The sequence below is a fragment of the Vipera berus genome (assembly GCF_964194415.1).
Source record: "Vipera berus genome assembly, chromosome: 2".
Taxonomy (NCBI): domain Eukaryota; kingdom Metazoa; phylum Chordata; class Lepidosauria; order Squamata; family Viperidae; genus Vipera; species Vipera berus.
This window is the reverse complement of record NC_138203.1, coordinates 280991787-281006850: the sequence shown is the minus strand read 5'-3', so window position 1 is coordinate 281006850 and position 15064 is coordinate 280991787. Positions and strand designations below refer to the sequence as shown.

Genomic DNA, 15064 nt, shown 5'->3' with positions numbered 1-15064 from the left:
TAAGACGTAAAGGAAGGGAAGTTGATTGTTAGCTTCTGTTTCCATGGTGAATTGTATTTTGGGGTGTAGGCTATTGAGGTGTGTGAGGAAGTCATCTAGTTTTTCTTTGCCATGTGGCCAGATTACAAAGGTGTCATCTACGTATCTGAGCCAGAGTTTGGGTTTGTGGTTGGATTTTTCTAGAGCGAGGGTTTCAAAGTGTTCCATGTAGAGGTTTGCGATTACAGGTGAAAGGGGTGATCCCATGGGTACTCCTTCCATTTGTTTGTATTGAAATTGATTTTAAAAAAAACAGAACTATCGCCAAAATTGAAAATTTTAACAACAGAATAATCAGAGAAGCCATCGAGATAGAAAAACACCCTACCAGCCATTTGGAAACCTGCCTTGATTGACAGACGAGTCCCAACCACCAAGAATGATACCAGACCCAAACTCATGATAACATCACATGACATCACCACCACACAACCATTCAAAAAGCAAATCCTAACCCACAACGATAACAACACACAACCACAAAACAGAAACCTAACTACAGCTGCAACATCAGCCACTTTAAACCCCTTCAAACCACACAATAAGCAAACTGACACCCACTATAAAAACATGGCACCACCACAAACACGGAGCCGAACAAAAGCAGCACAACTCACCAGTTCAGGTCTAAGGCTGGCAGCTGAGACCAGCCCATCCACTCAAAACACATCCCCACCCAATCAGAACACAGCCCCCATTCAAAACACACTCCCACCCAATCAGAACACAGCTAACCCCCCACCCAATCAGAGCACACCTCCATCCACAGACCACACCCCCTCTGGCAGTTTAAAAAAGAAGAAAAAACAGCCACTACCACACACTTCTCCCAGAAGAATGAAGCTGAAGCCACCAGCCTGAGGATGACGGATGAGATTTCGTTGAAACATTGCCCTGATACCTCCAATTCTACATGGGGAAAAACCCGAATGACCAAAGATCTACATACAAACACCCACAAAATGAAAAGGAAGGACTCACTGGAGAAGAGCCTAATGGGTTGCTGGGAAAGATTGAGGGCAATAGAAGAAGGGGACGACAGAGAATGAGGTGGCTGGATGGAGTCACTGAAGCAGTAGGTGTGAGCTTAAATGGACTCCAGAAGATGGTAGAGAACAGGAAGGCCTGGAGGAACATTGTCCATAGGGTCGCGATGGGTCGGACACGACTTCGCAACTAACAACAACACGTATGTATGTATGTATGTATGTATGTATGTATGTGTACACACACACACACACACACACACACACACACACACACACACACATATATATATATATATATATAATATTTGACATATTGGTTACTATGCTTGTAATTTTTTTTAAAAATAGTGGTTAATTAATGATAGTGCTCCCTGTGAGTTCATAAGTTGTATGTATTTTATCAGCTATAGGTAAGAAAATCCATTTTAATTATTTTCAAAAAACCTCAGATTTGTTTACTATTAAAAATATAAATATTTTTGTTAACATTAGGTAGAAAAGATGAGCTTTTCATCTCTACTTCACCTTACTTTTGTACAGAAGACCCTTCAATTAAACATAGAGGCTCTTCACACCTTACCAAATGTGAAGCAGAAGACCCAAAGCAATGATGATGATGTCATGAGAGGTTATCATTGCTTTGATCCTTATCCCCTCCATATTGGGGATCCCAATTCCTAACCATGACACCTACAATGGCCATGATGAAAAGCAGTTCTTAAGTTCTGAAGTTAGGATGTGATTGGACCTATCACCTACAAATCCACCATCCTACTCGATTTTCCCATATAAAAACACATACAAACCTGAGGGACTTTGTAAGTGCTTCCTAATCTTGACATCTGGATGGAGATGTCATCAGTAGCTCCATCAACAAGAACCAAAATGTTGTCCTTCTTTCCACAGCTATAGTTGGGAACATTGGCTTCTCCATTAGAGAGCATCTCCAGCAAGGCATCTGAAGTCCCAAGTGTGTTCAAATAGTTGTCATGGATGTTGTAGCCAAGTGTGAGATTTCGCAAAAGCTGGGGAGTCTTGTTGACCATTTGAATGTTAAAAATGTAGCGTAGTATTCTTAATTTATCAAAAGGTATACTAAGGTAAAAAAAATTCATATTATCATTATTTACAGCAATACCAAACTATTTTCTCAATTTTATTGTCTTTGTCTCCACAAGCCCTCTAACTCTTATGCCAATTCTGATCCAAAACCAGAAGGAAATTATAATTACCCATCACCATTTCATTTTAATCAGTGTTCGATAAATGGGATGGAGATAGTTTTTCGCTAAAGTTGAGAATCACAAATAAACCATTCTTTCTAGTACTACTTGTTTTCATCTGTCAAGTAACCAAGATTTAAAATCAATCATTAAAGTAGAAGCATCATAATAGGAAGAGGCTGTTTCATAAACAACTCAGAAAAGCAATTCTAAAATCAACTCATTCTCTGTTCCTATAAGGATCAGGCACTGAATATGAATGAGTGGTTATAAAAATATGGAAATGGGCTGCAAAGAGGCAACTACAACCCATTCAATAACTGTATAAAACTGAAAATGATATTCAAGTGACAACTCAGGATTGGATTTAGAAAGATATATAATCTGGACTTCTTTTGGTTCTTTTTTTTTTCCTGCCCATCTTTGGATTTGAGTCTCTTCCCAAAAAATAAGACAAAAGAAAGGAGCAATGGAAATCAAAATGATTCAAGAAATCAAATAGATCCTGCAATATAGGCATAAATGAAACAGGAAAAGAATGAGAGTGTTAGAATTGCAAACAGAGCGAATGCGGCTCCATCACACTGAATGACTTACGGTTCAAATTGATAATAAGGAGCCATGTTGAAAGACAACATTGTCGTCCGCAGTATTTTTGTTCCAGTGGTGATCATACTAATGAGGTGGTCTCCTGGCCTGTAATAGCTCCATGGCTTTTCTCCATCCTGGTGGTCCAAATTCAGTGGGCACTTCATGCTAAATTTCACGGAGATTGGCTGCGACATTGGCAGCATCAGAAGAAGAATCAGGAGGTCCATGATTTATAGGGCTGAATCAATTCCTTTCCCGTTTCTAAATAAGAACAAGAAGAAGAATTAGAGGAATTCAAAGCACTCTCACAAGAGGGGGAAATGCCAGTGCTTTTCCCAGTTCAGACAGAAGCAAACTGACTTTCACCTTGAAAGAAATGTGCATTCAGAAATGTGCATTCCTGCCTGTCTCAATACTTGTGCCACACAGAATATGAGCTGATGCATTTATTCTTTTCTGATGAAAGGCCTTTGCATGTTGCTTCAATGTTTGATGTTTACATCAAAGGCAGTCACTGGAGAAGCAGCAGAAGAGGTGTCATACCTGTAATTGTGATCATTACACTGAGAATGAATTTCTCCTCTTGGGATCCTAAACTTCTTCACAACCCCATCTGCAGAGGAGTAGCTGGAGAAAAAGATGCTAGTGAAAAATCATAGACACACCCCTGGGGGCATTGTCCTGTACTGGTTGTGGTCCATCCTGTCAAGACATGTCTAGAAAATGATGCTGGAGAAAGGTATTTCAACAACCAGATAACTTCTGCTGTCCTTTAGTAAGGTATCTTCTCCAGAGGCCCCTGAACAAGATCACCCAGAGCAATGGAAGCAATCAGTCCTTTGAACCTCAAATAATGGAATAGCAGTATTCCAATATTTGAGGGGCTGTCAGAGAGAAGGGGGGGGGTCAAACTATTTTCTAAAACACTTGAAGGTCAGGCAAGAAACAATGGATGGAAACTGATCAAGGAGATATTCAACCTAGAATTAAGAAGACATTTTGTGGCAGTGAGAATAATCAACCAATGGAACAGTTTGCCTTCAGATGTTGTGGCTGCCCCATCACTGGAGGCTTTTAAGAAGAGACTGGACAGCCACTTGTCAGAAATGGTATAGGGTCTCCTGCTTGAGTACTGGGTTGGACTACATGACCTCCAGGGACCCTTTAACCCTGCTTAAAGTTAAGAATAGGGCCTGTTTGTAATTTTCTTTTACTTTAAATCTCCATGTACGATCCCTAAATTGGAGCTGATTTTAAAATTCCTTGTGTCTGAAGTTAAATTTCATTTCCAATCTGTTCTAGAAATATCAATTTTTGGATGAGAGGTGACTGAAAGACTATGGATTGTATCATTGGGTAAATAGGGAGAAAGTTAAAGGGGGGATAATATTTTTCCCCCTTGACACTCTCTATGTTGTCTTTCCCTGTCTGTGTAATATACTGAAATCGTCTATATTTTGAAGTTCCTAAATTTACTAATTAAAGAGTAAGCTGTGAGGTCTGCAGGTGAGATGATGGCAATGCCCAAAGTGTGGTGGATGGTCAGACCTGATTTCTTGCCACATCCACCCAGCATCTAGTTTGGGGGGACCTGGAATTTGAATTGGTATTTTTTACTTAAAGTACTGGAAGATATGAACTTTGCTGAGAATTTAATTCAAGGAATTTAGTGTTTGAATTTAGGGGAATAACTGTCTCCAGACAAATCCCAGATAGAGTTGACTTTTTCTCTGGTGCTTCAGAAGGCAGGACCACAGGAGGAAAGGGAGAGCAGAGGTCTGCCCCGAGGCCTCTCATTTGTGGAGTTCCTCAGGGGTTGGTTCTCTCGCCCCTCCTGTTCAACATCTATATGAAGCCGCTGGGCGAGATCATTCGTGGTTTCGGGGTGGGGTATCATCAGTATGCTGATGATACCCAACTTTTTTTCTCCACCCCGAACCAACCCAGCGATGCCCTCGCCATGATGTCCCGTTGCCTGGAAGCGGTCCGTGTCTGGATGGGGAGAAACAGGCTTCGTCTCAATCCTGCCAAGACTGAGTGGCTGTGCATACCGGCATCTCGGGTTAACCAGATTATTCCATCTCTAACGATGGGGGGTGAGGTGTTACCTCCCATTGATAGGGCTCGCAACCTGGGTGTCCTCCTGGATCCTAGACCTGTACCAATCGGGCTTCAGGCCCAGGTACAGCACGGAGACGGCATTGGTCGCGCTGGTGAATGATCTCTGGCGGGCTCGGGACAGGGGATATTCCTCTGTCCTAGTCCTATTAGACCTCTCAGCGGCTTTCGATACCATCGACCATGGTATCCTGCTGCAGTGCCTCAGGGGATTGGGAGTGGGAGGCACGGTTCTTCAGTGGTTCTCCTCCTATCTCCTGGGACGCTCGCAGTCGGTGTTGGCAGGGGGGCAGAGGCCTCTCGTTTGTGGAGTTCCTCAGGGGTCGGTCCTCTCGCCTCTCCTGTTCAACATCTACATGAAACCGCTGGGTGAGATCATTCGTGGCTTTGGAGTTGGGTATCATCAGTATGCTGATGATACCCAGCTTTTCATTTCGACCCCAAACCACCCCAGTGATGCCCTCGACGTGATGTCCCATTGCCGGGAGGCGGTCCGGGTCTGGATGGGGAGGAACAGGCTTCGACTCAACCCTGACAAGACTGAGTGGCTGTGCGTACCGGCATCTCGGGATATTCAGGATATCCCACCCCTCTCTATGGGGGGTGAGTTATTACCCCCTGTAGATAGGGCTCGCAACTTGGGAGTCCTCCTAGATTCACAGCTTTCCCTAGAAGACCATATAGTAGCTGTGACTAGGGGGGCCTTCGCCCAGGTCCACCTGGTGCGCCAGTTGCGGCCCTATCTAGACCGGGATGCCTTACGTACGGTCACTCATGCGCTCGTGACCTCTTGTCTTGACTACTGCAACGCTCTCTACATGCGGCTACCCTTGAAGACCACTCGGAGGCTCCAACTGGTACAGAATGCAGCCGCGAGAGTTGTGTTGGGAGTTTCCCGACATTCCCATGTCACACCTTTGCTCCGCGAGCTGCATTGGCTTCCGGTTGTCTTCCGGGTGAGGTTCAAGGTGTTAGTAATGACCTTCAAAGCCCTACATGGCATGGGTCCGGAATACCTTGGGGAGCACCTGCGGCCAGCATCAACTTCCCTCTGCCCAGTACGCTCCCACAGAGAGGGCCTCCTCAAGGTGCCACTGGTCAAAGAATGCCGACTGGTGGCCCCCAGGGGGAGGGCGTTCTCTGTGGGCGTGCCAGATTTATGGAACCATCTTCCGGTCGAGCTCCGGATGGCGCCTGATCTCCGCTCCTTCCGGCGTGATCTTAAAACCCATCTTTTTGAACAAGCTGGCCTGGCCTGATGGGATGGGGTTGGATTTTATAAATTGGTCTTAACTTTTAATCTGTATTAATTTATTACGGGCATTGTTGTTTAATTACTTTTTAATAATTTTTAATTTTTGTATCTTGTTTTTATTATGTATTGCCCTGTTCACCGCCCTGAGTCCTTCGGGAGAAGGGTGGTATACAAATTAAATTAATAATAATAATAATAATAATAATAATAATAATAATAATAATAATAATAATAATAATAATAATAATAATAATAATTCACGGCTCAATTTTGAAGATAATATAGGAGCCGTGACCAGGGGGGCTTTTGCACAGGTTCGCCTGGTGCGCCAGTTGCAACCCTATCTGGACCGAGATGCCCTACGCACAGTCACTCATGCACTCGTGACCTTCCGTTTAGACTACTGCAACGCTCTCTACATGGGGCTGCCGTTGAGGACCACCCGGAGGCTTCAGCTGGTGCAGAATGCAGCTGCGTGAGTTGTGATGGGGGTCTCCCGATACTCCCATGTAACACCTCTACTCCGCGAGCTGCATTGGCTTCCGGTTGCCCTTCGGGTGAGACTCAAGGTGCTGGTGATGACCTATAAAGCCCTAAATGGCTTGGGTCCGGGATATCTGAGGGAACACCTGCTGCCGGCATCAAGCTCCCTTCGTCCAGTGCACTCCCACAGGGAGGGTCTTCTCAGGGTGCCGCCGGTTAAAGATTGCCGGTGGGTAACACCCAGGGGTAGGGCCTTCTCAGTGGGCGCGCCTGCCCTTTGGAACCAGCTGCCCGCGGAGCTTAGGACTGCCCCCGACCTGCATTCATTCCGCCGGGACCTGAAGACCTGGCTCTTCGAGCTCTCTGGCCCAGGCTGAGAATTTTTTAACTTTAACTGGAGTTTTTATTTTTTCTCAGGGAATGATGTAATCTTTTAAAATTGTTTTTAGCTTTTGTATTGACTTTCTTTTAAATATCCTGTAAACCGCCCTGAGTCCTTCGGGAAAGGGCGGTATATAAATCTAAATAAAATAAAAATAAAATAAATAAATAAGGACATGTCCACTACCTTGACCTCCTGAATCAAGAACGGATCTAAATCTATAAAGAAAGAAAACTAGTGAAGGCTTAATGTCTTAATGTTGTTTTTATTTTCTGGTGAAAAAAATGAGAAAATATTATGTTTCAAGGCAAGTTTGTTGATTCTGTCAACCGTAGCAATTTCCTGCCTTCCCTCACGTCTTTGTCTCCCCTCCAAAGACATACATATAGACCCATAAACATATGCTAACTTTTGAATTTTGATTTAGCAATTGAACCTTTCTGTATCTCAGGAACCTTGCTGGGGGTGAAATGATGGGGACACAAGGAAAGAAGGCCTGGGGTGCTCCTAGTTTTGGTTCTTAAACTAATTCAACTAAAACAGAGTTCCCCAGACTACATCACAGGCTTTTTTTTTTTTAAAAAAAAGCTCTGTAGAGTTGTAACTGAAAACATGAAGGGACATTTTATTATGCTTGGTGAACATGTAAAAAAGCTTTAAAAATAGTTTCGAATTCATATTTTGATAGAATTTTAAAGATAAATATTAAATTTAAGACAGAACATTTCCTTTTAAAATTGATGGATAAATGGATAGAAGAACGTCATGGAAGAATATTCCAATTTGTGATTAACATGACGAGATTATTATATGCACAAAGTGGAAAAATTCAGCACTACCCATCATGGAAAAATCGTTGGTGAAATTGACAGAACTTGCTGAGATGGACAAACTGATTTCTTTGATTACTGAAAGGACAATATCTACCTTTATTGGTGACTGAAATGTCTTTTTGCATAAAAAGGTGCACAACAATCAACTTGAAATTTATGGTTTTAATGATTTGATAGGACAGATTGTAGAACGAAGAGAGTTGGAATGTAACTTTAGAGAGGGAGGTTAAAATATAATTCTACTTATAGTTGCTGTGAAGAATATTGGAAGTTACTTCTTTATATTTCTATAGCTTTCTATTGTTCTTATTTTTTAACTCTTTTCTTGTTGCACTTTTAGCTTCTTCTGTGTTTTTCCCCCTTTTCTTTTTTCTGTTTTTAGTTCTCTCTATTCTAATTAGTTTATATTTCTGTTGGTTAGGAGAGCATCAAAGACCTCTACTTTTTTTGCCATCCAAGAGTTCAACCAGCATTTCTAGTTCTTTCCCTATATCCTGGGCTACAGCCTTCATGGCAATTATTTGAATACCACAATGGGTTGGGATGATGTGCTGGATCAGCTGGGGAGACCCTTATTCCTACCTTTAGCTGCAGAAGGCAAAAGGACTTGTCCATGAAAGGACTGAGGCTAACATCTCCTCTCAGATGGACATCATGTTCACCACCTACAATATCCCACAACTATGTCTGTAACATTCTCTATCCTATTTCACATACTGTAAGGGTCAGCAGAAAGAGATGCGACAACTGAGCATTATGAGCAGATAAGCGTTCTCACTGCCCACATTTCTATTTGCAGGAGAAGAAATCTCTCACTTCTTCATAACAGCCCCCATCTTTATAATAGGTTTTGTTTTTTTTGCTCCGAAACAAAGCTGATTATTCTATTGCACACTTTTAATATCTTTTCAGGTCAGCTCTGCTTTGAAAGACCATAATCCAGGGACATTCAGGCAATTTTTTATTCTACAATCTGCAGATAAATTATTTCTGTTACTTATTTGAAACATCAGTTTTCAGCGGAAGGCTGGACAAGATGGCCAATGATGAGATTGAACAGATCTTCTCCCCAAAACTATCTCATTGAACATGGATTATGACACAGGCCTTAAAAGGTGGATATCAATCCAGGTCCAAAGGAAGTGGATGAGGAAGGCTGAGAATTTATTTGGTGTTAGGACGATACAGCGGTGATAGAGCGAATAAGAATGATACAGATAGCCACACATATTTCTGCTAAATTTGAGAATAAAAGTGATAATTTCAGGATAACTTCTTTTTGTGAATAGGATCTCCTTCCAAATTTCCATTTTAAAAAGATAAGAAAAGATCTTGAGGACCCATTTTCATGACTACCCAACCAACCACATAACTCTGGAGTGTCCAAAAGCACAAGATGTATGAATTATCCTAATTCCTGCTTGGGTGTTTATGCCCAATCTCACCCATCTTCCTTGCATCATATCCATGGGATGCTCCATCATCCCATTCTATAGGAATTATTTTCTGGAAATGTTTTATTTATTTATTTATTTTATTTTATTTCTATACCGCCCTTCTCCCGAAGGACTCAGGGCGGTGTACAGGGCAATAAAAATACAATAAAAATACAATATACAAAAGTTAAAAATAAGATTAAATAGAACTAGCCCATTACAATAAATAATTAAAAATTACTAAATAAAATACCTCAAACCCATTAGACCAGGCTGGCTTGTTCAAATAGGTAAGTTTTCAGATCACGGCGGAAAGAGCGAAGGTCAGGAGCCATCTGGAGCTCAACCGGTAATTGATTCCAAAGGGCTGGCACACCCACAGAGAATGTTCTCCCCCTGGGGGCCGCCAGCCGGCACTCTCTGACCGGCGGCACCCTGAGGAGGCCCTCTCTGTGGGAGCGCACAGGACGAAGGGAAGTTGACGCCGGCAGCAGGTGCTCCCATAAGTAATCCAGACCCATGTTATCAGGGTATACTTCAGCTCCTCTCTTTTTTAACTTCTACATAATAATTTAGTTTACTAGTTGGACAACCTAGATTATCCATGTCCTAATTTGCTTGGAGGTATCTTTCTCCTCTTCCTATGCTTATGATGCTGAAATCTTGAGTCCAATTGCACAGAATGATGACACAAATAAAATAATGGCATTTTTACAGCCCTCCTGTAATTATTTCTGTCATATCAACAAAATGTCCATTGCACAAGTGTCATGTTTAACATACCTTGGTGGGATATTTCAGGGCTCAAATAAACTAAGGACACAGAACAGATATGATACCTTGACACACCAAAGACTTAAGTGGCCAGCATGCAATTCTACAATACAAGGATGGAGGACATCATTTTTTCAAGCAAAACCATTGGCCTATTTGTGCATGGAGACCAGCATGGATCATTTCTAGGTTTGGTCTGTTGGAAATTCCTCTGTCTCACATATCTACATTTCTTCTGGTTGTAAGATGTTCCTTTGTATTCTGGTCTGGCCTCAGAATGATAATGTAGCACTTTGGGATGAAGATACAGCCCAACAAACCAGCATTGGAGGACAATATGGAGAAGACCTGAACAGCTACCATATAGAAAAAAATGGGTTCATAGGCATCCTTTATTAGTTTGTTTTTTCTCTCAAAATCAACAGTCCAGATAATATTCACATATTTGAGAAGTCTGTGATCTTTCCGTGGTTACAGTCCAATGAGTGTCGTGATCCAGAGTTTCCCTTCAATGGGTCCTGGCAAATGCTAAAATGTGAAATGGAAAGGAAGAATTCTGTCCAAAACAGCACAGTATTCTATGTAGTGAAAAAAGACGTTGACTTGTCTCCACTTAGAGAGGGCATCCCTGAGGGCTGCTGTAAGTTGAATTGTTAGTAATCATTGTGACATAACAACACAAATTCCATTCTTGACAAGCAAAGGAGCAAAACTCCTCATGAAATTCACCTCATGAAATTCTGAAGCAAAGAGACCAACCAGGGTCCATCTGAACTGAAGGAGCACTTATACATACAATTTCTGGATAGAGGAACCCTTTTTTTGGGAAAAGCCAGTTATAAAAGGGCAAATGACTTTTATCATGCAGCAAGTCTGAAAATAAATCAAAACTGATCTGGAGAAACAGTGAAGAATGCTGTTTTATGTTTGGTGGGGTCAGATGGAACCCAAAATGTTTACTTTAAAAGAATCCAATTTATATATTTTATATTTATTAATTTTTTATACCGCCCTTCTCCCGAAGGACTCAGGGCGGTGTACAGGGCAATAAATATCAAAATACAAAGTACAAAAGTTAAAAAACATTAAATAATTATGCCCGATATAATACAATAGTTAAAAGCCATGTTAAAACCCAAACCCCGAACCCATCAGACCAGGCTGGCTTGTTCAAATAAATAGGTTTTTAGATCGCGCCGGAAGGAGCGAAGGTCGGGGGCCATCCGGAGTTCAACAGGTAAGCGGTTCCAAAGGTCTGGTGCGCCCACAAAGAACGCTCTCCCCCTGGGGCCCACCAGTCAACATTCTATGATTGGTGGCACCCTGAGGAGGCCCTCTCTGTGGGAGTGCACTGGACGGAGGGAGGTTGACGCTGGCAGCAGGTGTTGCCGTAGGTAATCCGGACCCATGCCATGTAGGGCTTTATAGGTCATCACCAGCACCTTGAATCTCACCCGGAGGGCAACTGGAAGCCAATGCAGCTCGAGGAGCAGAGGTGTAACATGGGAGTATCGGGAGACCCCCAACACAACTCGCGCGGCTGCATTCTGCACCAGTACTATTTGTACTATTTATACACACATCTTGTTAATGTTACATTTTTTATTCTGTATTCTGATATATTTTAATGACTAGTCAACAATTCTGCACCAGTTGAAGCCTCCGAGTGGTCCTCAAGGGCAGCCCCATGTAGAGAGCATTGCAGTAGTCCAAACGAGAGGTCACGAGCGCGTGAGTGACCGTACGTAAGGCATCCCGGTCCAGATAGGGCCGCAACTGGCGCACCAGGCGAACCTGGGCGAAGGCCCCAATTTGGTTTTCATAAATATATTCAAATAGCTTATTGTTGATTAGTCATAAGTCATATCAAGATAGAGAAAAAAGTAACATTAACAAGACTGTATGTAACAATTGCATAAAATGTCAGAGGGGGGGAATTCTTTTTCACCCTTTTTCCTTCTCTGAAAAAGGAGTGGGAGCCAGTCCCAAAGTTACTGCCCTCAACTCCACCCAGCTCACCTGCTTCTCTTTTACCCAACCACCCCCCTTTGTGGGTCTTTCCCAGTCTTAATGTTCATGCTTTCCAGTCCTTCTCTCTTCTTCTTCTTGATCACGAGGGGAATGTGCTCCACCCACGGTGAGCACACAGGGGCTGACAGCATCCGGCAGCAGGGGCTGCATAGCCCACTGTGAATACCGGGTTGGCCGTCCAGCAGAAGCTGGCTTAGTGATGATATTGTGGTGTTACAACCTGAATAGGTTAACTGGTGTTTTTTCTCCTTCTATTTCTCCCTATGTGCTCTTTCCTGGCGATTTCTATTCAGTTAAGCTCCAGATCTAATTCTATCCTCTGTATGCTTTCCTCTCTCTTAGCTTCCGGTTCCTGCTCCAAAAGATGAGATGCTGAACAGACTTTCTGATTTTAGGTGTGTAATTTCTTGTAGGAGACATTTTTTATGTCCTGCACCTTCCTGACAGGCCTGGTATATGAGTACTCTTTGATACTTCTCAACTGGCTGACTTCCTGAGCATTACTTAGCCTTTCTGTTGTTTTTGGTTTCAAGAAAAAAAAGCTATAAAATTCTGTGGTTGATATGCGATCTCTGCTGCTTGATAGGGAGGAGGAGGAGGAGGAGGAGGAGGAGGAGGAGGAGGAGGAGGAGGAGGAGGAGGAGGAAGACTCCTTGATTCCCTGGTACCCTCTAGTGTTCAACATTACCGGTATGCAATTAGGAAAAGGTATATTCAGGGTCAAACCTGCCCCTCTTCTGACATCCTTCAGTTCTGAGGTCACCTGTCTGTGGGACAACTACTAGCCAACTAAACTCCCTTGCTGCTACACATGTCCTTCAATACCAACAATTTGTCCACCAACCCTCTGGGGAACCAGAAAGGTATTGATGGGAGAATACTGGCTTTGGGAGTCAGTAGCTCAGCCAACCTAAGGCCGGTGGAAGAAAGCCATAGTTCAACTCCAGGATTTAAGTGAAAATCAACTTTATTAAGAGTGCCAAAAGAAGATAAAGCTTCAGATACAGAACACAGTTAAAAATGGGGGGGGGGAAATACCCCAAATTTAGGTACAGCCAAATAACTCTGTTTCCAGTGTTGCTAATTTTGCCACCGCATCAGGATCCAGCCAATATTCTCTAATGATTCCAAAATTCTTCCCAGCTTGTTCTCTACTATTGGCTTTCTGGTAAATTGACTATTATTGAGCTTATATGGCTGGCTTATTCATTAAAGAGTGTGGGGGAAGTATTTTATTTTAATAATTGATAATCAAACATAGGAGATTCTTTATTCCAAATTTAATTTTATTTATCTCACTGTCTCAGCTGTCCCTTAGCCATTAATACAAATCAATGACCCACTGACACAGGAAACTATGGGAGATACTTGTAACAATAGATTGCTAAACTGAACCTCTGATAAGGTATCAACTAACAATAGCCAAACCAGGTACCTTGGCAAGAATAATTAAGCGGGCAAAGAACCTGTTCAGTCACATGAAATTGGAATGTAACAGATTTTTTGGAGTTATTTAATGGAAAATACAAGTAGACCTGAATGATAATAAAAATTTCAAAGAGGAAGAAGAGATAATAGAAGAAAACAGGAGTCAGAATTTTATTTATCTTTAAGATTTAAGGATGGTGGGGAAAAAATGGAACTATATATATTTGGGGCAAAATTCTCCAGTCTCCCTCACTGGCCCATCTTCAAAGTTTGAAGCCACAACTTTGAGTTCTCCCTTTGGATCCCTGCCTCTTGACTTGTTCAAGGTTCAGTAAGTTCTCTTCCTTGCAATTATCCAAATTATAGTGCCTTTGTTGTCTTTATGTTTAGGACCCTAGAGATGTTTCTGCAAACTTTCAGAAAACGTTACACAAATAAGTCACAAATTGATTTGACATCAATATCAGACTGAAAGGCAAAGCTGAGTGGAGTCTATATCAGAAATACTGGGTGCATAAATGGTTCTGGAGACAGAAAGAGAATCTGGGGCTGGTTTTAGGACAGACCGGTGCTGTGTTTTTATCCCTTGGCTTGGCTCTGACTGGATCTAAAACTATTTTCCTGGAAGAGGTTTTGTTTTCTTCCACCTCTTCACCTCATACATTGTTAGAACCAGGTACTACAGAGAAGGCTCAGTCAGGAAGACAAATCATGTTGCTACTGCTTCAACTTATTCTGTTTCTCTGGCCAAGGGGAGCCTGTGAGATATGCAAAGCCAAATGTCTCCTGACTCTGGAGCAAGGTGAAGTGGACCCAGAGAATCATTACAAGTCAGGAGATTATTTCATTACTGGCATAGTCTCTACAATGAACGCTATTTTTCAATTGTTAAAGTTCAATGCAAGCCCTTCAATGAAGTTCATTAAGTAAGTTCTGCATTGCCTTGGAGCCACTCCATTTTCAAGGAATGTCTATATTTCCAGTCCTCTGAAAACACAAGGTGCTCTCCCCTTGATCTGCTCCTTTTGCTGAGTTACTTTCTGATCCTGCTATTCAGTGATTTTTTTTTGTAAAAGAAAAAGGTGCCAGAACTCACACATGTTATACAACCTGCCTTGCCTACCCTACAAGGTTCTATCCAAAAAAGGTGCCGGAACTCCGTTCTGAGCGTTCAATGAGAAAAAAAAGCCCTGCTGCTATTGCACAATGCAGGTGAAGAAGCTCACTTTGAGCTGTAAAGTCTAAGAATCCAATCAAGATATTTGCCCCATTCCATTTAGTTTTTGCCCTATGAGCAGAGCTAGAATGTGCACACAGAGGAACCTAAGGACCTTTCCCTTCCACCACACCCATGAGGTCAGCTGTATGCTTCTGCTTCTGTGGCCAACAGGAACTGCACAAGCCCAAAGCCCCCTGACTCTGGAACAGGGTGAAGTGGACCCAGACAATCATTATAAGTCGGGAGATTATTTCATTAGTGGC

General features: G+C 42.3%; 1 protein-coding gene across 1 annotated transcript in view; it reads right to left on the bottom strand.

Moving 5' to 3' along the window:
- LOC308663025 (vomeronasal type-2 receptor 26-like) overlaps nt 1-3069 on the bottom strand; it is a gene marked incomplete at both ends in the record, with an annotated part of 38384 nt that extends 35315 nt beyond the window's left edge. The window contains 2 exons of the mRNA XM_081319168.1: nt 1835-2123; nt 2849-3069. Of these exons, the coding sequence (XP_081175294.1) occupies nt 1835-2123; nt 2849-3069 (510 nt within the window). The remainder of the gene's footprint in view (nt 1-1834; nt 2124-2848) is intronic.
- Between the last annotated feature and the right edge of the window lie 11995 nt (nt 3070-15064).